General features: G+C 41.6%; 1 protein-coding gene across 2 annotated transcripts in view; it reads left to right on the forward strand.

Annotated features, from left to right (window-relative positions):
- Positions 1-27405, forward strand: part of LOC118080229 (rho GTPase-activating protein 7) — a 74839-nt gene that overhangs the window by 27118 nt on the left and 20316 nt on the right. The window contains exons 1-2 of one of the 2 annotated variants that reach the window (XM_035105168.2): positions 19569-19824; positions 27162-27233. In XM_035105168.2, coding sequence (XP_034961059.2) covers positions 19812-19824; positions 27162-27233 — 85 coding nt within the window. In that variant the 5' untranslated portion in view covers positions 19569-19811. Of the gene's footprint in view, positions 1-19568; positions 19825-27161; positions 27234-27405 lie in introns of those variants that run through there. The other variant, XM_035105166.2, reaches the window with a different exon arrangement.

Consider the following 27405-nt stretch of genomic DNA (forward strand, 5'->3'; position numbering starts at 1 on the left):
TGTGTTTAGGAATTCACACCTGGGAGGGGTGATAGGAGGACTAGGAGAGGTGTCAAAAGTGCTCAGATTTCTACCTTGAACCCTCCTTTTTTGTGAGGTATTGATTACATAGCTGTGATGTAGGAATGATGTATTGGGGGCGTTTCTTGGTGATGGGGAAACTGATGAAAGTGGAGGTTCTCTTTTGTTCTGGGTTCCTTCCTTGTTCTCCTGCGTGAGGGGAAGGACCCTGTTGCAACAGCAAATAAAGGCTTTGCTTCTCAAACTTCTCTGGTTGGCCTCTGTTATATATTCTCCGACCGATGGAGAACCTCTTGTGTACCCCATAAGGGAATAAGAGCAGATTTTGCTTAGAACACACTTAAGAATCTAGTTCAAAGGCTGGGAGGATTTATGTAATAATATATACATTCTATCTACTAGTCTTTGTCTCATGGCTACTTCATTTGCTAATTTTTGCACTCAGGACAATTCAGGAAGACACACCCACAATTTGGGGGGTTTCCTGTAAAGATACATGCAAATAGTAGACCAATGTGAACTGATATTTCCAGGATTGACTGACACCTAAATATGTGGAGATGATAATAGCGAATGCTAATCAACTTTTCCTCTGTCGTAGCTTTAACTTTAAACTGCCTTTTCTCCCTGGGGTCAATGCTGAATTCAGGTAAGATCAGGAATTTCCAAAGTAAGGTGTTCCTTCAGAGTTTTTAATGGCTCTGTTCTGTGACCATATTTGTGGTAGTCCAGATTTCCTCTGCTTTGGACAAAGGAACCTGTAACCACAGAAGGCAGGCCTTGCTTTCATGGTTGCTGCAGCCCTAGAGTGTAAACAAGGATGGGTTCTTCTATACTTCAGGAAATCTTCCAACAGCTTGCAGGAAGTTAAAGGGTTTAGGAGTGTTTACACAGTTTCATTAAACAAAAATAAAAGTATATTTGTCTTCAGTGGAATGTGTTAGAGAGAGCAGTTTCTTAAGAAAAGCAAGATCAGAGCCCATCTGATACAAAGAAAATTTGCCGCTTGTAAATTAGCTACAGTATAAAGGTGTAAGCTTGATTGTTATGGTAGCTGTCTGGGCATTCCTTTGTTAGAGAAAGTGCTTGTTATTGTTATAACCTGCCCTGGGATTTTATGGTGAAGGTTAGGTATGAAATCTGGCAAATACATTGGAGAACTAATAGCTCTCTTGTTCAGAATGCTCAAGTGAGAACTTTGAAGATGATAAACCTTCCACCTACCCCAGCTAGGAGAAGCGCAATTATATGAAGTGGGGTGTGTGTGTGGAGTGGGTATGAGGACAAAAAAGGGGTTTTGGAAACAGAGAAATGGCCAAGAGTTAGTAGGAGGCTGGCAGCATCTTGGGTGTTGAGTGTCTCTTTGGTGTGTAGGAGGGCTCATGTTGCTTGCTGCTTCCACTTACGCTCTTTTTGTCAACAAACGAAGTATTTTAAAAATTCCTAAGTCTTGAGTGCCTTCTTCAAAGGAAGCCAACCTGAGCAGGGCTGCCCCAGGAACTTCTCGCCATCAGCAGTGAGCGGTGCATAGTCATGTTTTCTAAGCATCTGTTTTTAATGCAGCAGTTGTCTGCTTCTTTCTACTACTGCTGCTGCTGCTACTAAGGCTTAGAAACATAGAACTATAGAGTTGGAAGGGACCACGAGGATCATCTAGTCTAGTTCAACCCCCTGCAATGCAGGAATCTTTCGCCCAATGTGGGGCTCGAACCCACAAACTTGAAATTAAGAGTATTATGCTCTGCCAACTGAGCTATCACACAACTGTTGCTTTTCCATTTCTATACTGAAGTCACAAATAAAGTTCACTGTTTCAGGAGTAGGAAACTCTTATGTGGTATGCGAAACATGCTTTAAAGGACATGTGAAATGTAAATAACACATCCGGTCAAGTTTGTGCTGCTTAAAAAACTAATAGGAAAGCAAATGCTTAAATCAACAGAACATGTTAGCATTTATATGTTTACAGAAAGTCTTCAAATAAATCAGTTGTTTAAATAGCTTTCTAAATCTGAGAACTCTTTTATTGTGCATCCAATTGTCACTTTCTAATAAAATGCTATCAGTTTTTGCATTTTTTTAAATGAATAGGTTTCTTTTAAAAAGTTATGAAGATATTTCAAATAGCTGTGAATGGTAAAATAATGCACTTTTGCTCTCTTCCTGATGTTAGCCAGACAACCCAATCTTACATACTGCCTGAAAATATTTTTTATGGCAAAGCAGTAAGAATGCTTTGTACCTCCATAGTAATCATCACCCCATTCAAAAATAACTGTGGGAAAGTTATACAAATTACATAAACACTTTTGATAGATCTCTATTGTTGAGAACTTGAGCCAAGATGGATTATCATAACTTCAGTGGCCACTCAGAACAGGGGAAGGGTTTAGTTCTTATGAGCTTTAACAGTGGCAAGGTTCTCTGAGATAGTGACTAGGTGTGCTTTTTGCTTAGTTTTTCAGTCCTAAAGACCAAAAAATGGTTACTATACCACTTTTATATGATCAGGAAAGTGGGTGTTTCAGAGTGTGTTTTTTCTATAAGATTACAAATGAGTCTGTCTCTTGAATCATATGTTTATTTAATAAATAAATGCAGTTATATCAATCCATATCCACTATCTTCAAGTAAGACATGTTAGATTTGGGAGGAAAGTTATGCATAGTTTGTTTCAGAGGTATAGCTAGGAAGGGGTGGAGGTCGGGCGCACTTGGAGCCACACTGCGGGGGCAGCACTTACCGCAGGGTATACAGCATGCCCGAACCATGTGGCTCTCCTGGGAGTGATGCAGTGGCTCGGGCTGCCTGCAGGCCCCACGTTGCTCAAAAAAGCAACGCAGGCATGCTGGCCACTGGGGCGGAATGCAGCTTGGGCACTGGGATTCCCGCACACCTTGCCCTATCCCATGGGCACATTGCCCCATCCCCTGTGTGTGGCACACACGCACAGGCCATGCATACCACCCTGGGCACCCAAGCTGCTAGCTACGCTGCTGGTCTGATTAAGATACAATAGTGTGATCTTCTCTAGTTCACATGCAATGAATGGAGAGGATAATTTTCTTGCAGGTAGTGAATGGAAAAGGTAGTTTTTCTGTAGAAGCGGAATTGTATTACGGCTGTTTGCTCCCCTTCCTTTAAAGTCTGTTCGCATTCTAGCAAATACCAGCAAGGTGATCATTCTTAGCTGTCCTTAGGGTCAGAAAAGGAGGAGCAGAAATGGACGAGAGTCCCAAGAAAATGGCTCCATGGAGAAAGGTTGTGCTATCTAAAGGAATGTCTTCTCCAACATAAACCTACCGTACCTCCCAGGAAATACCTTCTCCAGGTGCTCCAATACACACCACCCAAGCTTTAGCCCCAGAAAGGTCAATTTGGTGCCACTAATGCCGGGGGTAGCCTTCACCCCTGGACACACACTCCACTGTCTCTTGAGACAGACAGATGTCAACCATAATTGCCTGCACAGAAGTTACACTTTTGATGAAAGATGTGTGGTTTCTGTGCAACAACTGAGTAATCTACAAATGGTATGCATAAAAAAATAGAGCTGCACCTTCTGGAAAAGCCTAATGCCTCTGTATGGATTGTAAAAATTTATCAACCAAAACATTATGAGGTATGCTGAAGTCCAGCCTCTTTATCTGCATAATCTGTTCAATGTTGAAGCCATTTTGTTAGACCTTCATCGAGATTTTCTGGAGTTGCTGAAAATCATTAAAAATACTACAGGTCTCCTATTAAGGCTACCATTAGCCTTTAAATATATTAGAAATAATCTGTTGCTTTAAAAAAAACATGCTTAGTTTCCTTCCTGCATTGTAACTCTATGACTGAATGAGAAAGCGTATTTCACATTCTTTGTGCACTGATAAGTACAGTACAACCTTCTTCATCATAGCTGTGCTGTGCCGCACCGTCCAGGTGGTGCCAGAACATTTCTGCTGATTTTTCATGGCTATGACACTTGAAGAAATGTAGTAGAAAGGATGAGTGGAACTGTGGACTGATAATTAGTAGAAATTCACTGTTTCAAAATTGGTGAATGAATAGGGAGACAGGCAAAGTAAGTAGGAATGTCTTTAATCATCGCATTAGTGTATTGGTGGAAATGCCAAGAAAGTCAGCATTCACACAGAGCATATTCACTCACACGCAGATACGCAAAAAGGAAAGGCTAGATTAAACTAGGCTGGGTGGTTCCTTTTTAGTGTATCAAAAAAGAGGCAAATGGGGAAGTTACTTCGACTTTCAAAAAGCTATTGACAATTTCTGTCATCAAAGACTCCTGAGTAAGCTTAGCAGTCATGGAATAGGAGGAGAGGTGCTCTTGTGGATGAGGAATTGGATAAGTAGAAGTAGGAGTGAATAGGAATCACTACATAGTTCGCCAAATGGAGGGATTTATTATTTGTTTGTTTGTTTGTTTGTTTGACTTACATAGCACCCTTCATTGCAAGATCTCAGGTCGGTTCACAGGATAAATTACCAAGGGGTGTTGTTTATTATTTTATTCTGCTATTATATTCTGCCTTACTTCCATCATGGAACTCAAGTCTGTGTGTACATAGGGTTTCCAGGCAGTTACATGCCCAGGTGCTGAACAGACTCTTAGAACATGTCTGTAGTTCATAACTTAGTTGTTGTAGGTAGGAGTATTATTGTGAAATGAAGTAGCAAGGGGATCACTAATGAAAGTTAAGTGTGTGTGTTCCAAGGAAACAAAAGTATTACTCAAATACATAACTTGCATGCATATTTTACCAACAGCTCATCACCAGTTGCATTTCATAACACTAGATCAGTTGGCTTTTGCATGTGAAGAGTGGGAAAGATAAGGTGCTTGAAAAATGTGTCTGTAAGCCAGGGCAAATTTGAAAATGCAGGCTTCGTGTAGAACAGCATCCATTGAGGCCATCTAGCCCCTGGCTGCCCCTTGTCTTTTTTATTTAAAAAAATATTGAATTTGTAGTCAAATATTTCCCATTTTTGCTACATTTTTATTCCACATATTTAGTGATTTTTCAGCTGGTTCATTATTATTTTCCCCACTGCCCTCCCCCAGCAGCTGTCTGGTCTCACAAGGCTGAAAATTAAATCCTTCTCCTCGTTTTATATTTTCAGGACAAGGTAGGTGATTTTGCTTCCTAACCCAGAAAAGAAAGCACTTTTTAAAAATCCATTTAAAACACATTTTTGAACTTTGGTGGACCTCCTGATTCAAAGCTAACACTTCTTTTCTAGCCAACAACATGAGCTCATTCCAGATCTGGAAAAACAAAGAAAAATAAATACAGGGCACTTAGTGTTCTTATGTAACATCCGTGGATTTTTGGCACAGACCGTGTGGAAAGCTGCATGGAACTTATTAATACGGCTTGAAAACTGGGTGGACTTCCTTTTCTGTATTTAACCTTTCCTAGCAGCAGCAGTGAAAGCTATATAACTAAAACAGTGCAGTGTGGTAATAAGGAGTTATCTTGCCAGAGTATTTCCTACTCTTGTTTGAGCTCTTCAAAAGAGTTTCCTTTGGCTAGGATTCACTGATTGCTTGGTGGTACAGAACTGGAGGGAACTTTTGCCACTGTTCAGCTAAAATGAGGATCTCTGGTGGCTGATCTAGATATGTATGGGTGCAACATATATCCTCACCCTGCCAAGCTGCTCTTAAGGACATGAGAACAGTACTGCTGGAAAAGACTAAAGGCCTATCAGCTCCAGCATCCTGTTTTCCCACAGTGCTTTGCTTGTTCTCTAATCAGGATACTGGTTATCAAGCAGCCTTTTTTGAATAGTTATTGTCAGGTGAAAAGGAACTCTTCCTCCATGCTTAAGCTAATTGTAAATATCAGATACCTGGTCTTTGGTTACTGCCATACCACCAGTGTTTTTCAGGAGAGTTTCAAGCACATACTGGAAATTTCAGTTCATGCAGTCTAAGTGGTTTAAAGTGCCTCTGTCTCTAGCACAACAAATCCACTTTAGAATAAAAATAATGAACAAACAGATGTTTTGTGGTTCAGAAAGCATTGAAGAAATGCATTGAAAAGTGTGCTGTGGACAAATGATTAACAATAAGACATCTAAACACAGCAGAAGAAATCAAGATGAGAGCTCATTGTCTTATAACAAACAAATCAGAAGAAATTCTCAGTGAAGACCACACATAGTCTAACCCAGGCTTCCTAAATCTCGGCCCTCCAGATGTTTTGAGACTACAATTCCCATCATCCCTGACCACTGGTCCTGCTAGCTAGGGATCATAGGAGTTGAAGGCCAAAAATATATGGAGGGCCGAGGTTGAGGAAGCCTGGTCTAACCTCTGCAAAAGCTTTATGCAAGCCAATGTGGATGAATGCTCCATAAACATTATCTGGAGGAGCCTATCAACTCTCCTCCCTTTCCCCACCATTATAGCAGCTTGAAATCTTTCATTTGTGAATTAACATCAACATGAGCCAGGCACTGCTGGCCATCTTTTGCCAATGCTCTCCATTACCTTGTGGGAATGCTGCATGGGCAGAGGGACTTGGCTTGGCTGAGAGACCTTTGGCAGACAGAGCAGCTGGGGTCACAATCCAGTTTTATCCTTTCCCTTTGCTCATGGAGCCCTCTCTTCTCTGTTTACAACAGTAAAAAGGTCTGCTGGCAACTGTGTTAATTGCTCACATGGAAAATAACATTAGTGTGTGTATTTTTAGCTGCATTTTTCTCCTATATTTCAACTGAAAACTAGAAGAAGGGTTGTGGTTGCTCATCTCTTCACAGAATGCAAGTTGTGAACCTCTCTCAGATCCTGAGATCAACTTCAATTGACCCAAGGGTCTTTTTCAGAAGACTCTTTTCAGGTCAGAGCAGCTTGACCAGCCTATAAGACTGAAAAAGTACAAAACTGAATTTCTTCTGTGTGGTGGCTTACCTCAGTTGTCCTGCAGCTTACAGCTGTGAACCAGAGAAATGTAAGACTACTGATGTTCTCCATTGAAGTTGGTAGGACCATCATTGAGGGGGAAGGGCAGCAACAGTACTAACAAATAGTGTGTCAGATACAATATATTTGTAATGTGCTCATATCAATTTTGCTGGTTTTGGGGTCTTTCTAATAATAGTTTACTTGTGAGACCACAGAGTACATGCAAAGAATACTGCTGGATTATTTTGAAATGCTGCAGTTAGGATTGTCAGACTCTTTGCACAGATGTCTTGTTAGAATGACACTTCTTTTGTGCTTGGATGACTTGGCTGCATTCAAAGCTGTTGTCATGTGATAGCAGCCAAAAGCAGCTGTCTTTGTATTGATGGCTGAAACCTTAAAGTGAACTTTCTTTAGAAGTGGGCTTTGATTGTGGTGATAACTCCTTCTATACTTAGGAGTTGTTATGTGTGTGTGGAGAGGGGGGCAGCTTCTAAAAGCTTCCTGAATTGCAATGGTGCTTTTACTATAATATTCCTTCAAGTGTAGAATATCTTTTTTTTAATATTACAAATAGCTGGTGCAGCCCCCTCCATTATCACCAAGTTGAATTGAGACAGTGAAGTGGGTGGACGGGAGGGGGGGTTGCTCCCTGCTATGGTCCTCATCCAGATCCGGACCCCTGCACCTACTATTTTAAGGGGGGCACTCCCAGTATTCTTTACAGCAGACAATCTGCTCTTTACCTGGTAGCTCTGGCCCCTGTCACCTAACATAGGAATTGGTTAAATTGAGCTAAGTAGGTCTTCCAGGTCTCATCTTTCACATCTGTCAAGCAAAAGCAACAGGACTAAAACCTCTGTCAGAACTGTAACACACACACACACACACACACACACACACACACACACACACACATTTTCTGAAAGCTCACATACAAACACAGATGGTGTATCCAAAACAGATGATGAATCACTATTGCTCATCTTTGCCCCACCTCCCCAAGGCTTTTTTACCACCCCATAATTTTAATGTGTGTGTTTGTGCTAATATAGCATCCACGCCTTTTGGGGGGAATTGCGTGGGAAGCTTCTATAAGTTGCTGGATAGGTATTGGTTACTATTTCATTTAGGAATTTTTTATAATCTTACAGCATTTGCCTTCACAAAACTTAAATTAGCAAGGAGTTAATTACCTGGGACCCAGGTGGCGCTGTGGGCTAAACCACTGAGCCTAGGGCTTGCTGATCAGAAGGTCGGCGGTTCGATTCCCTGTGACAGGGTGAGCTCCCGTTGCTTGGTCCCAGCTCCTGCCAACCTAGCAGTTCGAAAGCACATCAAAATGCAAGTAGATAAATAGGAACCGCTATAGCGGGAAGGTAAACGGCGTTTCCGTGCGCTGCTCTGGTTTGCCAGAAGCGGCTTAGTCATTGGCCACATGACCCGGAAGCTGTATGCCGGCTCCCTCGGCCAATAATGCGAGATGAGTGCCGCAACCCCAGAGTTGGTCACGACTGGACCTAATGGTCAGGGGTCCCTTTACCTTTAATTACCTGTGATGTTATGGAAACAACTATGAAAACCCTTCTTAAATTAAAGCAATTGTAAACAGTTTTGTCTCTAACCTCTGTGTACTCCAAGTTTTTATTTCAATTTATTGATCATAAGGCCCCCACCTTTTACTCTTGTCAACTTCCAGTAGGAATAGGCTTAAGGCAGGTGTGGGGAATCTTTGATGCTTCAGATGCGGCTGAACTACCGCTCCCATTAGCTCCAGTAAGCATGACCAATGGCCAGGGATGATGGGTATTGTAGTTCAGAAACGCCAGGAATGCCAAAGGTTCCCAACACCTTACTTTAGGCTACATTGCTTAGCAGAATTACATATGTGTGCTATGGGCAAAGAAAGAAGCACATTTTGTACTTATCTCAAATCTTAAGGTAACATGCAAGCAATGTGTGTTCCTCCTCTTGCTGCTGCTTTTGCTAACGTAAAACAATCCTGTTCCCCCACCCTTTTCCTTTATTCTTCTTCAGTAAGTACATCCTTACATTGTTAGCTGCACCACACAGCCCCTGTAGCTGTTACTCAGTTAGACTGGCATGTTTGCACGTATCTAACTCTTGCTTTTGTTTTCTCAGTAGTATTCCTGTTTGCTGGCACATCCTAGCCATTTTATTCTACGGAATGGAGAAGGCACATACAGACATACTTGTGCTTTGTGATAGTGCCCCAGGAGCCAGCTTTTGTATTAACTGCTGAAACAAAAGACCAATTCATATGCAGTGTAAAAACTGTCAAAACCCTTAAGATTTCACAATGTGAAACAGAGGGTTTACTTTGCTCTGCTTAAAGGGTGTATTTCATCCAAAGCAAATACACCTCTTACTTGGGGATGCAGGGAATAAGGTTAGTCAGTTGCAAAAGAATCTATCAGAAGATGCATCTGACTCTTGTCCTTTAAGCCCTGACTGGAATGTACTTTATCAAGTTGAGTGCTGCCCAGCCATATTCTTTCCCAAAGTGCAGTCTATAGTGCTAATACCTAGTGTGGTACTCAAGCCTATGTGTTGCTTTTGGTTGGGTAGAAAGGATAGCATTGCTGCAGGGGAGCAGCTGTGCTGATTTTCACTCTGCACAACCCTCTTAATTATTATTTTTTAAAAGAAGGGCTGTCATCAGAACATTAGAGGAAGCTGGAGGAGGTTAAATTCAAAAACCAAAGAAGTCACATGTCAGGTGCTTAGGAGATTTTGCATGAACATCCCAGAACTGGAGCACTGAGTGCCCCCCAAGCAAGGTGGAGAGCTTAAAAGCTTTTTCTGCACCAGGTAACCCAAAGTGGATCCAGCACAAAACGAGCTTTTTAGTTCTCCACTTTGCTTGGATTTAACTGCACAATTTCAACCAGCCTGCCTTCAACTGTGTTTGGTTGAAATTGCACAAGTTAAATGTGCATAAGAAGATGTTACCATACTGCATGTCATTCTGTCCTCACAGTGGCCAAACAGATGCCTGTGGGAAGCCTGGAAGCAGGACCTCAGTGCAACAGCTCTCTCCTCGCAACTGCCATTCAGCTGCATACCTCAGACATTGGATGTAGAATATAGCTGCATAAATGCTTTTGGGGTGCAAATGGGCCTTTATTTTGTCATCTCTACCTAGTATGTTATTTTCCTTATCCATGTATCTACTGCAACTTCTTTCTTTAGTGTAATTTTCAGTTCTGCCCTTGAAACATATTGTCAAGAATAATTTTCTTGTTTGTTGCCTTATGTCAATTAAATGTCCAAAAACTGTTGAAGATTTTTTAAAGGTGTGGTGGACTTGCATAGCTTCTAAGTGTCTCCTACTGTAATGTACGGCAATGGAGACATTATCACAGCCTAGATCAGGCTCTCCCTAGGTTGGCATGTTCCAGAGGATGCTGAGAATGCCCCTTAGGCACTGATGTGGGTGGGAGAGAGACTATATTGTGTTCTTGCCTAATTTCTGTTCTGTTAGGACACATAATGAGGCATAGACCAAAGTTCTTATGAGTCCTAGCTATTTTATTACTGGATTTCTGAACACATGCTCCCTACAAGCTTGCCGGACAAAACAAAAAACAAAATGATACAGATGCCTTGTTGAGAGGTGAACAGCGTGAAGTAGATGCATCTAATGCTAAACTGGGAATTACAGTCAAACCTCTTCTTACATCTGCCTCCACTCATGTCCATTTCGCTCAATGTCTGCAGCAAACCCAGAAGTAACCGGCTGGTTTGCTGCCGTTCGCACATGCGCAAGAGCAGCGATCGCCTTTCGCACATGTGCAGAAGTGGGCAATCGCTGCCCATGCCTGCGCACAATGATGCCTCTCCCTTTTTTATATAATATATTTTATTGGTTTTACATAATACAAAAAATAGAGAAAACATACAGATACATATCAAATTTTCCATCTTCCCCTGCCCTCCCCCCAAGCGCTCTCTCCGGTTGGGAATTCCGGTTGGGATGCCTCTCCCAGTGACCTGTTTCGACTTCTGGACAGGCCTCCAGAATGGATTGTGGTCGTGAGTAGAGGTCCCACTGTATATATTTACAATGGAGTTCACCACCCCCAATCTCTACCAAGCAGTAGCAAGATCCCAGGGGGTCCAGGTGCTCACCCAGAGTTGTGTTTCCATTGGGAAATCAGGGCAAAGTGAAGACTACTGTCTTTAAGAAATATGGTTTATTGTACACGTATTTACACCTGGTCTACTTTGGAGAGAGTTTGGAGCATTACATGTTAATAGGGGCTTGTTTTCCACAGCAGTGCAACATTAGAGTCCAAGGCATCCTGCATACCCTTTCTATGCATCTGTCCCAGCCTGCGCAAGATGGTTCTGCCCTTCACAGCCAGACCTCTGATTTCAAAAGGACACGATTTTTCTAATGTGACATCACATCCTCCCCATCACCTTGGCAACTTCCTGTCCTCACCAGCAGAGCTTCCTACCTGGTTGATGGTTTCCATCAACCAAGTTATTGTGCTTCTGTCCCAGCTGTTCCAGTTTGGTTAATGACTTGCTTCCAGCACCATTTTTCATTCTTCAGGACTTCTATATCAGGTGGGGCCCTGGCCTGGCATTTTACTTTTAGTACTCCAAATATTATCTAAATTCTATCATTTATTAATTTCTACAATTTGCTAACTCTAGCAGTTATAAACTTTGCTTTGTGTCCGCAATTATAGCTCAAGCAGTTCCTTTTAATATTCATGGTAAGGGAGAGCAAGCAGGGTTTCTGGTGGTGGCATGATTACATAGGGAATATTCTAGTGATATCAGAGTTGAAATATGTAGAGGGTGGGAGGGGGTTGGCTCCAAATGACTCCAGTTGTTGGAACAGTGCCTGTCTTGCATTGCTAGTGTAGTTATCTGGAATGTGTGTACTCTACAAGTTGCTTTCCTCTGAAGTATAGGATATTAGCGTTCAGGGGCAGTTATCTTAAGAAAAGAGAGAGTAAGTGTGTGTGGGGGGGGAATTAAAGGAAGAAAATACATGAAAGGAAGAATAATTGATCCCTGGGATATACCTGTGACATTTTGGAAGAGAAGAGGGACCCAATTTTCCAAAACATTAGTGATCCAATATTATTTTAAAATGTGTACCCTGACAAACATGGCTCATGGAAGTCCTTGAGGCACCCATTGCACAATTGTTACACTCATCTGACTACTATGAATGTTGAAAAGTTTACAGGCTGCAACAGAGTTAGTGTCCTTTTGGAAGGAGGTCACTGGAGGCTTATAGCAATTGGCACTATTTGAGTTAATTTACTAAATATTCAGGTTGGACTACATATGGGGAATCTGTGGCCCTCCAGCCCCAGCCAGCATGATCAATGGTCAGGTACAATAGGAGTTGTAGTCCAAGAATATATGGAGGGTTACTGGTTTCCCCATTAAATACTTCAGTAGCCAAAGTCTACTGTCCCACATATTATCCCCATAAAGTGATGCCCCCCCCCAATGTTTACAGAACATAAAGCTCAGTTCTCCATTTGCAATTTGTCCGCAAGCACATATGCCACCACTTGAAAAGGAGAAAAAACAGGTTTTAGTTTCAAGAAGAACCCAGCTGCCTGCTCTGAACAATTGTGTCTAAAGTGGCTGGGTAAGGATTTCTAGGGCTTATGCATGTCCATCAGTTAACGGCTGCATCAGTATTGGGATTTTTTACAGTCTGCACCTGCATTGAGGTGTTTTTAAAGATATTTCTTTTTGTTTTTATTGTTTTATTGCTTGTTTGCCACCTTGGGATCCTTTGGGAGAAGGGTCAGGATAAAAACGTAAAAACATGATAGATAAAAAATAAAATTGCATTTAAATTCTACCTAGCCCTTAGTCTGAACTTCTTTTTAAACTGGACATGAAGCAAGCTAGGCAACCCAGCTTTGTCCCTTGGAGAAGACACAGTAAGCCAAAATCTGGTTTGGGAAAAGGAATGCACATTCTTCAAAAAAATAGTCTGGAGGTGGAGTCCATGCTTGATTGTGTCAGCTGTAACATATCTGGCAGTTAGGATTGTCCCCATCTGCCCTACTTAGGACCTAAGAGATTATTTTATCATCTTTAAATAGTTTGGGAAATTTGTTTAAAATGAGCTGCTTTGAGATGACTCGCAGGATAATTCGTAACCAAATAAGGGTATATTTGTCCCCAAAATTGCTTCCATTTCGGAGATCCCTAAAGTAGACTGCATTTCGAGATCCCAGGTGTATATGATTGCATCTGTATTACTTCAGTTTAGCAAATAACTAGAATTGGCAGTTTAAGAGCTAGGTTGAAATTAGTCCCACCTTTTGTCACTAAACCATACAGAATCTGAAATACTAAGCAGTTGAGAAAAAGTTTTGGAGACAACGCCAGTCGTTTATATGAAACAATTATACAAACAAAAAGCTACAATGTTAACATATTTTGTTATCTATTCTGAGTCAGCTTAGCAACTATCTGAGAAATGAGAGCAAACTCATAATTATTAGGTTCTCTTAACTAATACCGGTAACACTTTAACCCTTCAGTTTCCCCCAAGTTCCTCTGCCTTTCCTTAGCAAAATCTAGAGGTGTGTTTTAAATTCTACTCCCTTGAGGAAATGACTATTTAGCTAATACCTCATCGCTCTCCTTTTCTGTGACAGGCTAATCACTTTGACATAGTTGGTCTTTTTAAAGACTATTTTGGTGTTACATAACTTCCAGGTAGCATTGTGCTATATGAATCATGGGGCTTGGAAAGCAAAGTTAGTAAAGGGAAAACATGAAGCAAGTCTAATCTGGTTGCTGAATGGATCAGATAAATACGGGGCTGTTGTTTGTTGAGGCTTTGCCATCTGTGCTGTGAGCAGACACCTGAAAAACTAGGACTTTGTAGCATCTGTGTGGGTAGGTGGCATTGCCAGTCCTATTTTGGTAGGTAGGAATCTCTACTGGACACAGTTTATATATTTAACAAATCCAACTTTACATTAAATATAATCTAAAAGAGAATAAACATTTGGTATAAATTAATATACAGTGTGTGCTTAAATCACATTTGTGCTCTTTTCCTCAAATCTAAAGGGAGCTAGGCAACATGCTGTACCAAATACTATAGACTCCAACTCCCATCAGCCCCAGTCAGCATGACCAGTGGGCTGGGATTATGGGAACCGTAGTTCACAACCTCTGGAGGGCACCATGTTGGCTACCCTTGGGACAACTACTGTCATTTTAAAATAGACTTAAATGCATAGCATTAAAAATGCTTCATGAAAGCGAGTGACATCCAGCACAACAGTTCTGCATCCCTCAGCCCAATTTTATAGGAATTGTGCTGGTAAGAGATCATCTGAATTAGGGCTGTCATACAGACATTACCGTAATTTCAAAGGCGGAATTGATTTCCAGGGGGAATTTCCAAAAGGTGATGCTTTGTCCTTGATTTTAGACAAGTCAAGTCAACAATCTCAGCGGTTTCTCCCCAAAAAACAACAACAACTACTCAACCAGGGTGTCCTGGTTTTTACTTTTTGAAATATGGCAACCCTATCTGAATATATGTTTTTGGATTCTAGTTGTGAACACCCCCCCCCCAACTCCTCTTACAGCAATGAATGATAGGAAATCCTTGAAATGCATGCTGGCAGTTGAGCAATCCTAAATGCTGAATTTTACTACTGATGAAACCACAAACTATTTTTGTCTAGACTAAATCCATATAAAAAATAAATAAAAAATTATTCTTAATCCCAGCTAGCCAGTTAAATTAGGACACCTGATTACAACACAACGGGAACTTGAAGTAATGCTGGTATTCTGTGTGTTTCTCTCCCCACCCCTTAACTCTGTGTTTAGGCATCTTCCTTTTAAAAGTGAGAGAGCCTCGGACCTGTACAGAGATACCATATATATAAGCTGTTAAGAGTTCACACTCTTTGAACTATTGAGTGCCTGTGAACATTTCGTTGATTTATTTATCCCACAATTTATAAGCTTCCTTTGGAACTAGTGCAATCAAAGCAGATAACAAAGTAAACTAAAATTAAAACAACCCTCCACAGTATGATCTTGCAAATTGCAGTATGATCATACAAATAAATGACATAACAGCAGTAATTTAAAATGTAATGATATTAAAGGGGGTCCGACTCTGGGGTTGCGGTGCTCATCTCGCTCTATAGGCCGAGGGATCCAGCGTTTGTCCGCAGACAGCTTCCGGGTCATGTGGCCAGCATGACAAAGCTGCTTCTGGCGAACCATAGCAGCGCACGGAAACGCTGTTTACCTTCCCACCAGAGCGGTCCCTATTTATCTACTTGCACTTTTTTATGTGCTTTCGAACTGCTAGGTAGGCAGGAGCTGGGACCGAGCAACGGGAGCTCGCCCCATTGCAGGGATTCGAACCGCCAACCTTCTGATCAGCAAGCCCTAGACTCTGTATACATAGCTGCCAAGTTATCCCTTTTTTAAAGGGATTTTCCCTCGCGAGAAAAGGGAAAACTTGGCAGCTATGTGTATAGGCACTACCGGTAATTAAGTACATAAGAAGTGTCGTGTTGGATCAGACCAAAGGCCTACCAGGCTCAGCAACCTATTCTCACAGTAGCCAACCAGATGCCTTTAAGAAACCCATCAGGAAGACCTGAGTGCAATCTTTTCCTGGCAACTGGTATTTGGAGGGGTAGAACATAGCCAAAATAGCTAGTACCCACCCATAGCCTTATTGTCCATGAATTTGTCTAATTCTTTTTATAAAACTACCCAAATTTTGTGTTGTTATTTATTCCTGTATCTGCCTATGAAAAGGCTGTCATGTTTGAGCATGTTAAGGCAACACTGGGAAAACACATTACTTCTCATTCCCAGCCATTTTGTAATTGGGAACCAGCAGATTGTCTGATTCTTCTTGTCCCCACCCTTGACCCCAAGGTGTTGCAATCCCTTCATGAATGTGCAGTCTTGTTTGCAGAGCGTTTTATGTAAATACATCTAAATGAACTGTGAATATGATATGCATATCTATGATACAGGTACAATTGCTTGGGATCTGGCCTTTCTGGCTCTTTGAAGTTCATTCAGTGGCAAACTTGAGATTATAATACAGTATGTGAAATCTATGAGGGTTTTACTTGGGGAGCCAGATAAGAAATTCACACATTTCTCTAAAGACATATTTTTAATAGAAAAAGGGTGACCTGTAGGTGGATTTTTGTGATTAGAGTTAAGCATAGGATATTCATAGGAATAGATAATGGTTTACACACACACACTCCTCAATTTTCCACATGTACCATAGCTCCTGGCAAAACATAGGTGCAAAATAACACACCAACCTTACATAATGTAGAATAAGATACTTGATCGTTATCCCAGAATTGTGTCTGTATTTTTGTAAGTCAGCTCACTGATACAGGAAGTTGAAGTTTTTCAAACACAGCTGAGATTATATGGAAGCTAATTGCATTATGCAAAACAGCCTTTGACAATTAATTTTCAGTGGGTGTAAATAGAATCATTTGGAGAACTGCCAAACAGCTAGAGCATGCAAGCCCTTAACGGCAGGCTGAAATAAGTGAAATTTAATTTGTAAGTAAATTCCATTACGCTTAAGTGGCTAAACAACTGTCTAAAAAGCTATACACCATTATGCAGTTTGTTTGCATACAAACTGGTATTTACAGGCAATAATGACGATATCTCACTCTTAAAAAAGGGTTGTATGACGGAAGATTTGGTGTAACATTGGCTTGTGTTCTCATAGGGATGGCTTGCATGCTGGGTGGGTTTATGTTTTGAACGTTATGTTGAAATACCCAAAAAGTATCTTTTACAACTTTAGATAAGCAGTGATTCTTTGAAGAAGTGGGTGTTGTGGTGTAAATGCAGTAGCACAATAAACCATTGTCTCTGGTCATATCTAAATGAACAGAATTTAACTACTTGATGAAATCAGCAGTTTTACATTGGAGCCTTCCTTTGAAATTCCTTTGTTCACGTAACAGAGTGTTAAGACTGAAAATTTCTACTGATTTTTGAAGACTCCCATTTCTGATGTCATTTATGCCTATTGATTCTTCTTCATAAGGACTGGCCTTTTTTACTTACCATATTATGTAGAATGTAGAAGGAGATTTCCAACACATGACATATATCACATTGGAAACAGGTGATGTTGTGGCTCTCATCATGATGTCCTGTAATAGTGTTGCGTGACTTGACATATGGATTTGTTGTAGGCTCTGGTTCGTCTCTCTGTGTGTGTTTTGTGGTCTTTTATTGCTGGTAAGTAGCTATGTGGGCTGTGCTGTAAGTGACCTATCACCCACAGTCTGTGGAAAGGAAGTGTCATTGTCCAGGTTAGACTGTAGGTCCTTAATGGTATGTTTGGCTAGTTTTAGCTGGGACCTATAGATGACAGGTGGTAATTTTTTTCCCTCTGTACTAGACTGTTCCTAAGTACCAATGTGTTTTTTTAATCTGTTAGTTTTTACTTAATTAGGTTTTGTAGGCTTAAGCTACATACACACACCATACATTTAAAGCACATACCCCAGCCCATAAAAGCATGGGAATTGTAGTTTGTTGCAGGTGTTAGAACTTGTACATCTGTGAGAGGTAAACTACAGTTCCTAGGATTCTTTGGGGAAAGTCATGTGTTTTAATACATGTTTTATATGCAGCCTTAAGAAATGTGTGTACCTTCTGCATCTGATGAATTGGACTCTGGGCCACAAAATATAAGTCCATAATCAGCATGTTAGCCTTTAAGGTGCCATGAGACGACTCTTGTTCTTGTGAATTCAGTTTCTTAACTGAAGCATAGGATAAATAAACGTTTGACCAGACAGATTGGTTTTAGGAAGCTTATTGAGTGAAAGGCTCTTTTGAGTAATACAAAGAGCTCTGGAACTGTGGTGACCCAATACTTGATAAATTCCTAATCTAAATTCAATCTGTGTGCCGATAAGGAAACAAATTTCCAAACTTGCATATGCCATTTTAAAGGTATAGGGACCACTGACTATTAGGTCCAGTCACGGACGGCTCTGGGATTGCGGCACTCATATCGCTTTATTGGCCGAGGGAGCCGGCATACAGCTTCCGGGTCATGTGGCCAATGACTAAGCCGCTTCTGGCAAACCAGAGCAGCGCACGGAAACGACGTTTACCTTCCCGCCAGAGCGGTACCTATTTATCTACTTGCATTTCGTGCTTTCGAACTGCTAGGTTGGCAGGAGCAGGGACCGAGCAATGGGAGCTCACCCCGTTGCAGGGATTCAAACATCTGACCTTCTGATCGGCAAGCCCTAGGCCAGGCATCCCCAAACTACGGCCCTCCAGATGTTTTGGCCTACAACTCCCATGATCCCTAGCTAGCAGGACCAGTGGTCAGGGATGATGGGAAATGTAGTCCAAAACATCTGGAGGGCCGAAGTTTGGGGGTGCCTGCCCTAGGCTCTGTGGTTTAAGCCACAGCACCACAGCTGCTAACTACCAGTAGGGATATCACTGCAATAGCTAAAAGAAAGGCCATGAAATCTTAGAGGTTTTCAGAAAAGAACAGAGAAAGAACTTCCTCCCAACTGGCTACTGAAGGTCATAGGCAGAAGTCTTTCCAAGGCACAACAACCCTGTTACCTGAAGGCAACAAGGTGAAAGGATGGACTATATGAATAAATCAATGCTAAGAGTGTCCCTGCCCTCAGGCTCACAATCTAAAAATACACAATACACGGAAAGGAGGTACCGGTATATGTGTTATTATAGATATTGTTGCAGGGAGCTGACATTGCTAGTGGCTCAGTTCGCACCCAGTGGCTATCTTGCTGATGCAAATTTACTGTGCCAAAAGCTTTGCTTCAGGTTGGACTGCACTCTGACAAGTGCCCCAACCATCATTACCTGGAGCACCTTTTCTCTATTCAAGAATGGCCCTGGTTGCTTTACATAAGGCTGGGTTTCCCTTTGTTGTGGAAAGCTACTCCGATCATCCCAGAGCTGGCTGAAGTTGTTGGCTGCCCTGACCTCCCTCCCCGTGTTAGTGGCAGGTTCCCCCACCAAAATAAAAAATAGAACAGGGCAGTCAGCTCAGGGCCATCTTAAGCATATCGGGCGCCGTGGTGCGATGATCGCTCTGACCCCCCCCCCCCGGCTCCGTCCGCGCTTGCCTTAGAGCCGGCCCTGTGTCAGCTATTAATTGACAAGGGGAAGAGGTTTCTGGTTGGCCACCCTAAGAAGAGGATGCTGGACTAGAGATGCTGGGTCATGGGCCTCATCCAGCAAGCTGTTGTGGAAGCTTCTTATTGCCCAAAGATGGAACAGAAAGGGGACATCCTTATATCTTCTCTCTCACCCACACCCTGTATTTTCATGCAGAAAATTAAATCCTGGTGTTCCTCACACACCCCGAGGCACTGTTGTAGATAATCTCCTCACGCCCTCCTGGCACGTCGCTGGCAGTCACGTCCACAGCAGCGACCGTGCCTACTTATTGCCCCCCCCCCAGCCCAGACCCTCGCTCGAGGAGAGGAAGTCGCCAGGTGCCTGCGAGGCTGAGGCAGCCGCCTCCTTCCCTCAGCGCTTTGCTGGCCGCCCAGAGAAGTCGGCGGGGTGGGTGGAGCCGGGGTGGAGGCAGCAACGCCTCCCTCCATTCGCCTCAGCTGCGCCGGCGGGCGCGTCGTCTCGCTTGCGCAGCGCCGGGGCGGAACGCGGTCTGTGCCTTCAGCGAGCCCTTCGCAGACGACAGCCTCTGTCACGCTCCCGGCTCGGCGCCGGCTCCCGCTCTGCTTTCCTTCGGAGGCGATGAAGTGAGCTGGAGGCTGAAGCTGCGCTGTTTGTGCTCAGCGCTCAGGACCGAGGCGGGATGATCCTCACGCGTAAGTGGCTTCGCCTCGGGGGAAGTTCTGGCGGCTAGCGAGGCGCCTTCAAACGGGAGTACGGGCGACCAAGGAGCCGCAAGCGCCACGCAACGGGGAGGGGGTTGTTTCTCGGGAAGGGGCTGCGGGTTTTGCCAGCGGAGGAGGAGAGGTTTTCCCAGACTCGAGGATGATTTTGTGCTTGGGTCGGGTAGTTGCCAAGCTTGGCTTTTCGCTTGGGTTATTCGAAGGCGAAAGTCAGAGGGGTTGAAGTTTGGAAAACTTAACAGGTTTGTTTGTACGACCCCGCTTGCGCGACCCCCCTTTTTGCAGGGGGTACGATATTTGTTTCAGTAAATATAACGCACCTTGACTGCAGAACGTGTTTTAGGAAATATGTATGCCGTTAATAGTGTTGCGGAATATGAATTCACTCGAGGAAGAGCATGGTGATGCGGCGCAGATTGTGCCTCGCCATAAAACAAATCCATCGTCTGCGCCCCGTTTTGTCACGTGTGGATGCTGGCAGAAGCTAGCTAGCTATCTTTCCTGGAGCGAAGCTTTTGAGTGGATGAGAGAGTTTTCTACTTAAGTGAAAGAATAATACTACTAATCTGCCACTGTTGGGCTTCTAAACAGCCCTAACTCAGCTCTGAAGAATGTAGGTCAGTAGTGGTGGGACATTTAAGGTTAGTTCTCTCTTTTGCAATCCAGACAGTTGGGAAATGATCCATGGAACTGATTTAAAGCTGAATCTTCACTCTCACACAACTAACTCATAAAACCTACATGACTAGGCAATAAGTAGTTGCCTGATATATCATGAGGGATGTTCCTACTCCATAGACACAGAAGTGAGGCTAACAAGTTCCCAGTCAGCACCTTTGATATTAGCAGAATGAAGTGCTGCAACCTGCAATTTTGTACATGGAGGGTGAGACTGAAGAGAGGACCCCCTATTCAGGACCATATATTCTGGTACCCTCTATCTCAGTGATTCCCAATTAGGGGTCCAGGGACCCCTGGGGGTCTGCAGAATACACCCAGAGGGTCTGTGGCCCCATCCCTTGCCTCCCCCAACTATTTTTTTGTCATTTTTGCATGGTAATTTCACAAGTTTTAAGGTATGTTTAAGCACTGTGCATTTTTTAAATATATAGGCCAAAATTGGTTTCGAAATCACACCGCAATAATGATTTTGACCCAGCAATATATCACTCATCGCGTGAGGAAGAGCAGGGACAGCCAATTTCAAGGCACTGGCTGACACTGCTTCATCTCCTCCTCCCCCCCCATCCGATTTCCGCTGCTGTTCCTTCCCTCATCCCTACGCCTGATCTCCAATTTCAGACATATATCAGGGATATATCAGAATATCACGATGTTTAACTGCTGATATATAATGATGTTGAAAACCAGATATCGCTCAGCCGTAGTCTGTTTTTTAGCATACCTAAAATCTTTTGCTTATTAGGGGCAACCTGATGTTTTGTTTAAAAAACTGCTTCACAGAAGTAACTACTGTACCATAGTTGTCAAAATTTTCAAAAGTAGAGGGTCCCTGGCTTGGCTTTTTGAAAAAATAGGGGGTCCTCAGTAATTAGCAAATTGGGAACCACTGCTCTATCTGAACAGATGACTTCTTAGTTATGCAGTACTTGCAAAATACTTTTCAAGTCTACCTTACTGTTCTGATACAATAGGCACCTTTGAATTGGAGCTCACCAACACTACTGATGACAATGGTGGATGGGAAAGTGATTTGTACTTAACAGTATGGTCATATGTATGCCAGATTTTGAGCCATACCTTTTTCTTGACACTTTTGTGGAACAGCAAAAATGCTCAGGCATGTAGATAACCAGGAGAAAACTTGTTGCTGCTACACTCCTCCCGGCCACTGCTATGTATCCAGAGCTAAGCCATGGCTTGGGTAAATGAACCTGAGCTTGTGTTTTGCCTCACCCAAGCAAACCTCAAGTGATAAACCTTGATTACAACTTATGGTTTGCTATGGCTTTCCATGAGACTGGGTCTGAACACAACACTAAGACAAACCATAACTATCTTATGGGTAGCAACAAGCCAGGGGAGGAGCAGAGAGGCAGCAATTTTCTCCCTTAGTATCCACACACTTGTCCCTTCTAAGTCCTAGTTTGGCTTGGCATTCAATTTGAACCAGACCATTCTATGATAGTCTGAGCATAGATTTAAATGAAGAAATTCTTCATTAAGGATGTGTTATCCAAAGGATAGTTGGTTTAGGTTCATTCAACTTTATTATGATTTTCATAGAGACATATATGCAATAAAATAAAATAAGCTTATCTGTCTGAGAACAGTATGTGAAAACATTTTTTTTGGGAATAGGTGTTTAATTGGAAGGACTAATAAAATTAATATGCAGCATGTCCTTGCCTTACTGTTAACTCCCCAGCTGCAGACACAGCCAAGAACAAGAATGATACAACAGAAGGCTGCACAAAGGGTCTTGTCAGAACAGTTGCTGATGGGATAGACTCTGGTTCTATAGGTAATGTGCATTTCAGTGTGTGACATCTGGCTACTGCAGCTGTCAAGCAGATAGATCCATGCATATTGACTGGTTCTGGAGCAGATGGAGGGCGTTGGAGAAAGAATAGAATTAAGTTTCCAAGAACAGGAGGAGTAGGAAGCGAAAATATTAGTTTAGTTCCGGGCAGTTTGCTTTTTATTCTTCAGAACTAGCAAACACAATGTTTTGTTTTGTTTTGTTTTGTTTTTAATTGTGTTAGGCTTTTGGTTTTGCTGCCACAATAACAATAGTATGCAAAAGCAAACACTTACAAGTATTGGTACAAATAGCAATGGGAGCAAAACTGTCATTAATGTATTTTCCCCCCAAAAGCTGGGAGTCTTGTTCCAATGGTAAAACATAGGATTGTAGTGCCAGTTCTGTATAAAATGTTTATATTATTGCAGTGTGGTGTTGTACATGCAGCTACCTGTAAAACACTATGGAAGCTTCAGTTAGTCCAAAACAGGGCTGCAAGGTTGTTAACTGGGATTGGACTTCTACCTTTGGTTATTGCTTTTAACCTCCCATATGTTCCTTCCTGGACCTTGAGGTGATTATTACCGGTAGTAACCTCCAAGTGTCACTGCCAAGTGATGTCAGAAAGGCCTTCTCTGTGACCACCCTGGTTGTCCCAATGAAGTTTCTCTGATGCCCCCAATGAGGCTTCTCTGATGCCCGCTTTGTATTTATTTGGGCACTAGGCAAAAACATTTATTTCTCAAGCTTTTAATGGGTTGTTTATGACCTTTTTAATGTTTTGAGGTCATGACTGTCTAATTTGCCATGATCTGTGGTGTGTTTGTATTTTTATTGTAATTGTATTTTAATTTAGCTAGATCTTGTGATCTAGTAGAAGAATCCTGCTGTTGTAATGGGGAATGAAATAACATTTGTTTATTCTCCCCTTCCCCTTACAGTCCTCATGCCCCACTGAAAATATGCTCTGTAGGGGTTGGGGGATTCTATGCAATAGCATGAGAGGTGGCACTGGGGGTTATAGGAGGAAGTGGGATTCAATGAAAATACTCCCATCACTGTTTTCTCCTGGCAGGAACATCCTGAGCAGAACTCCACCAGGTGATACTGCTACTGGTACCAGTGCCAGCAAACTTTGGAGCCAAACCCTTTTGCTTACATATTGTGTTAACAGTTTTTACGCACACCAGATACAGAGGGGCATAGAAATACCACAAGCTAATGGTATACTGTACTTTCGATTGGAATTAACATTCAGTTGATATGCCAGTATCATTTTCATGTGAATGTAATAATCAAGATGTGAAGCAACAAAGAACAGTAGAAGAGAAACATTCTGCGTTTGAGACATGTATGGGCAATTTGAAATCTTAATGTGGAACTAAATGTTTGAGATTTACTTAGCTCTTTCAAGTCTCCACTACCCCATGACATGGGAAGCTGGAAATGGTGGTTGTGCATCAGATATGATTCTTGTGAAATTCAAACATAGTTTATGCATATAATTGGTTCTAGTTTGCATCTAAGCTTAAAAACTGCATACTGTATAAGAAATACAGCTGAAAGAGGTGGCCAGGTGATGAACTTAAATCAGATGTCAGTAGAATGACATTTCCTCCTCTAACCACCAAAGATAGTTAAAAATGAATTACTTAGTGTTTGTATATATGTTTACTGTCAACTGGACATTTTTATATTCTGTAGCTTTAAACAAGGGTCTTTTAGAAGTACCAGTTTAGATTGTTAAAATGAAGTACTTCATTTTTATTTTATTATTGTTTATGTTTTTATTTTTTTATTCATTTTTTAATAAAAGTTTTCAATAATAAAGCATTGTAACAAAGCACAAATATCAAAAGTAACCAATGCTCAAATATGTTAGTCAATGGTAAAGGACAGACATTATTCCTACTTGCATTTCTATAAAAAAAAAGTTTGGTTTTCATTCTTCTGGCTGCTATGTGATTACTTTCTGCTTGTGTGTTTAATGTATTTTCACAGTAATCACAATGATGCATGCAATTATTAATAGATATGCTATTGAAATAACTGGAATGGAAGTATGCTAGATTATGTTAATCAGTTTTACATTAGTTTGCTTCATACCTAAGGGGAAGTTAGCTTAATTTTCTTCAGTGATATGTAAATGTTGCTTAAGGAAGATTTGATATCTTTGCCTCAGCACTGAAGAAAATTAATTGCACATTCTTCCTGTTTTCTCAGGCACAGACTGATCTGACCTGGTAGCATCCTTTTAAAAGTATTTGTCCTGTATAGCACTCAGAATGAAAAATTAACCAGAATTCATAACATATGTTTGTATAATTTCTCAAAAGGATCTAGCAGTGATAGTTTTATTAAGGAAGAACAATTGATTTTGAACTTCTGCTTGTTCTTTAATCTTTGAGTAATGAGGACTGCAGGAAGTGGAAACATTCAACTGTTCAAATGTTTAGAAAGCCAGGAAATGTGTTACATACAAAGAGTAGGGGGTCATGTCAGAGCTGGCTCTGGAATCTTGCATTATATGCCAGTGGTTCCATAAAATATATTTAAAGCCCTGTCATCTTTTTTTCCTTTAGCAAATGCCACTCAATGGAAACTAGAAAATAAAAAGACTGATACTGGAGCATTCTTTGAAAAGGCAGCCCGGGAATCAGCTACACACAAAAAAGTTGCCCAATTTGAATCTGTCTCCTGCAAAACAAACTTATTTTAAGTAGCTTTTCACACAGAAAAACTAGGGCTAGCCAAATATTTTCTCTCTATTGGTGGCATGTATGTGGACAGTCCACATGTCAATTTTTATGAAAACAGACTTTGTTGTCTGGCTGATTTAGGGTGTTCACGCCAAATGAAATATCCCTGGCTCTTTATAAATTTCAGTATGTGTGGCATAGTGGTGCTCAATGTGGTTGGTCTCAAGCCTTCAGCTCCAAGTTAATGTGCTGGAAGCGCAAAATTTTGAGCAGGGAAGCTTGTTCATTGAGTACTTGGTACTTAGCTAGTCCCACATAAAGCTCCTGCTTCTACATTCCACACATCTTAATAGTTTACCTGCCTTAGACATAAAATCATTTTTGTAAAGGAAAAGTGCTCTCCATAATATTGTTTTGGAATTGCATATACCAGGCATGTCCAACAGGTAGATCACTGGACGGCTGTGTTAGATCACTGGCTCCCCCCAACGATGCTCAACAATTTTGGCTCCCCTAAAAATGCTCAGCAACTTTGCTCTGCACCCCTTAAAAATGGGGCTTTCCTTCAAAAAAAAGCAACGCTCAACAACTTTGACCTGAACCTCCCAAAAAGGGGGTAGATCACTACCAGTTTTTAACTGTGAGTAGATCACAGTCTCTTGGGAGTTGGCCACCCCTGGCATATACCAATAAAAGTTGGTTAATCATCAATGTGGAACTAGGACAATATTATTATTTTTATTATTATTATTTTTTATTATTATTATTATTATTATTATTATTATTATTATTGCTGCTGCTGCTGCTGCTACTACTACTATGGACTAAAAATTTGTTTGATAAGAAACAAAGCAAAACTTGTGAGGTACACTATAAATTAATAATAATGCATTCCATCAGGAAAGCTTTGCCAGCTGGTGTGTATGTGTGTGTGTGTACAGTATATGTAGGGATCCTTTTCAGTCAGCAGTCAGAAGGTCTTGGGTGGCCATGTGAGGGCTGTAACATGAACTGGACTAGAGGAGAAAACAGCCTGGGGTCTTCCTTAACAAGAGACACAGTAACTTGCGATATAGGTTCACTTTGGAGACTGATGGCTTATGCTCTTCCAGAAGTATATTAAATATGTTTACATTTTAAAGGCATCTGGTGAATGTTCTGTAGTTCTGCAAAGTTGTGTTTTTCCTTTTTCCTGTGGGAATGTTATACTGTTAGCCACAGGATTTTTATTAATTGCCACAAAATAAGTCATTAGTTTTTAGTTCCTGACATCTGTTTTTGTGAACTAGATGCCAGGTGTTATAGATAGTGAGCTGTAAAACAAATAGTAAAATACTTTAGGAAATAGGTGGGCCATATGGAGCACAGAACACCTTCCAAGCCACCAGAGTGCCTAGTTGTACACTCTAAAGCAACAAGCATTTCTCGGCACACTGGAGGCATTAGCCTTGTTTTCAAACTACTGTATCATCATTTCTCAAATGCAGAAAGTGTGCCTCACAAATAATTTCTGTGTTTAGACAAAGGTATTGTTCTGACTATACAAAAGATGCATCTTAGCAGGAAAATCACTAGGGGCACTCCGTAAGTAAAGCTGCTATACTCAATGCCACCAGCTTAGATGCAAATGCATGTCAAAAGCATCTGTTGTGTGCTTGGATACTCAGAAGGAGGTATGTGTATGAAGAGTACAGCCAACCCCTGGTTTAAAGGTAACCATTAGGTCCAGTTGTGACTGACTCTGGGGTTGCGGCGCTCATCTTGCGTTATTGGCCGAGGGAGCTTCCAGGTCATGTGGCCAGCATGACAAAGCCGCTTCTGGCGAACCAGAGCAGCACACAGATACGCCCTGGTTTAGGCGAGTCCAAATGATGCATGCCAAACCCAGAAGTAGCCCCAAAATGGCGTGAAAAGGGGCAGAGCAGATTCGTGCGTTCTGCCAACGCACATGGGGGTTTGGAACACAAAAGGACGGTTGCCTGTAATATATTAAAAGGTAGGGAGGAAAAAAAACTGGTTGCTTTAAAGCTAGTAGCATAGTTTAGAAATGGGTTGGGTTTTTTTTGCTCAGTATTGGAAAACAAAACTTGATTTGTGTTCTTTTTTTGTTTTGTTTTTAATTGCAGAAATTGAGGCCAAAGAAGCCTGTGATTGGCTGAAAGCTGCTGGTTTCCCCCAATATGCTCAGATGTTTGAAGGTACTACTTCACCCATGGTTTTATGCTGTTTTAAATGTGTGTTTTATATTTGACTTCTGAAATGTTTTCTTATGGACTGTTTTATTTGATTTTTTAATGTAGGTTGTGGAATGCTTTGAGATTTTTTAAAATCAATATATAAAATGATCTAGAAATGAACTTAATGTTAGAA

This window comes from Zootoca vivipara, chromosome 2, assembly GCF_963506605.1.
Source record: "Zootoca vivipara chromosome 2, rZooViv1.1, whole genome shotgun sequence".
Taxonomy (NCBI): Eukaryota; Metazoa; Chordata; class Lepidosauria; order Squamata; family Lacertidae; genus Zootoca; species Zootoca vivipara.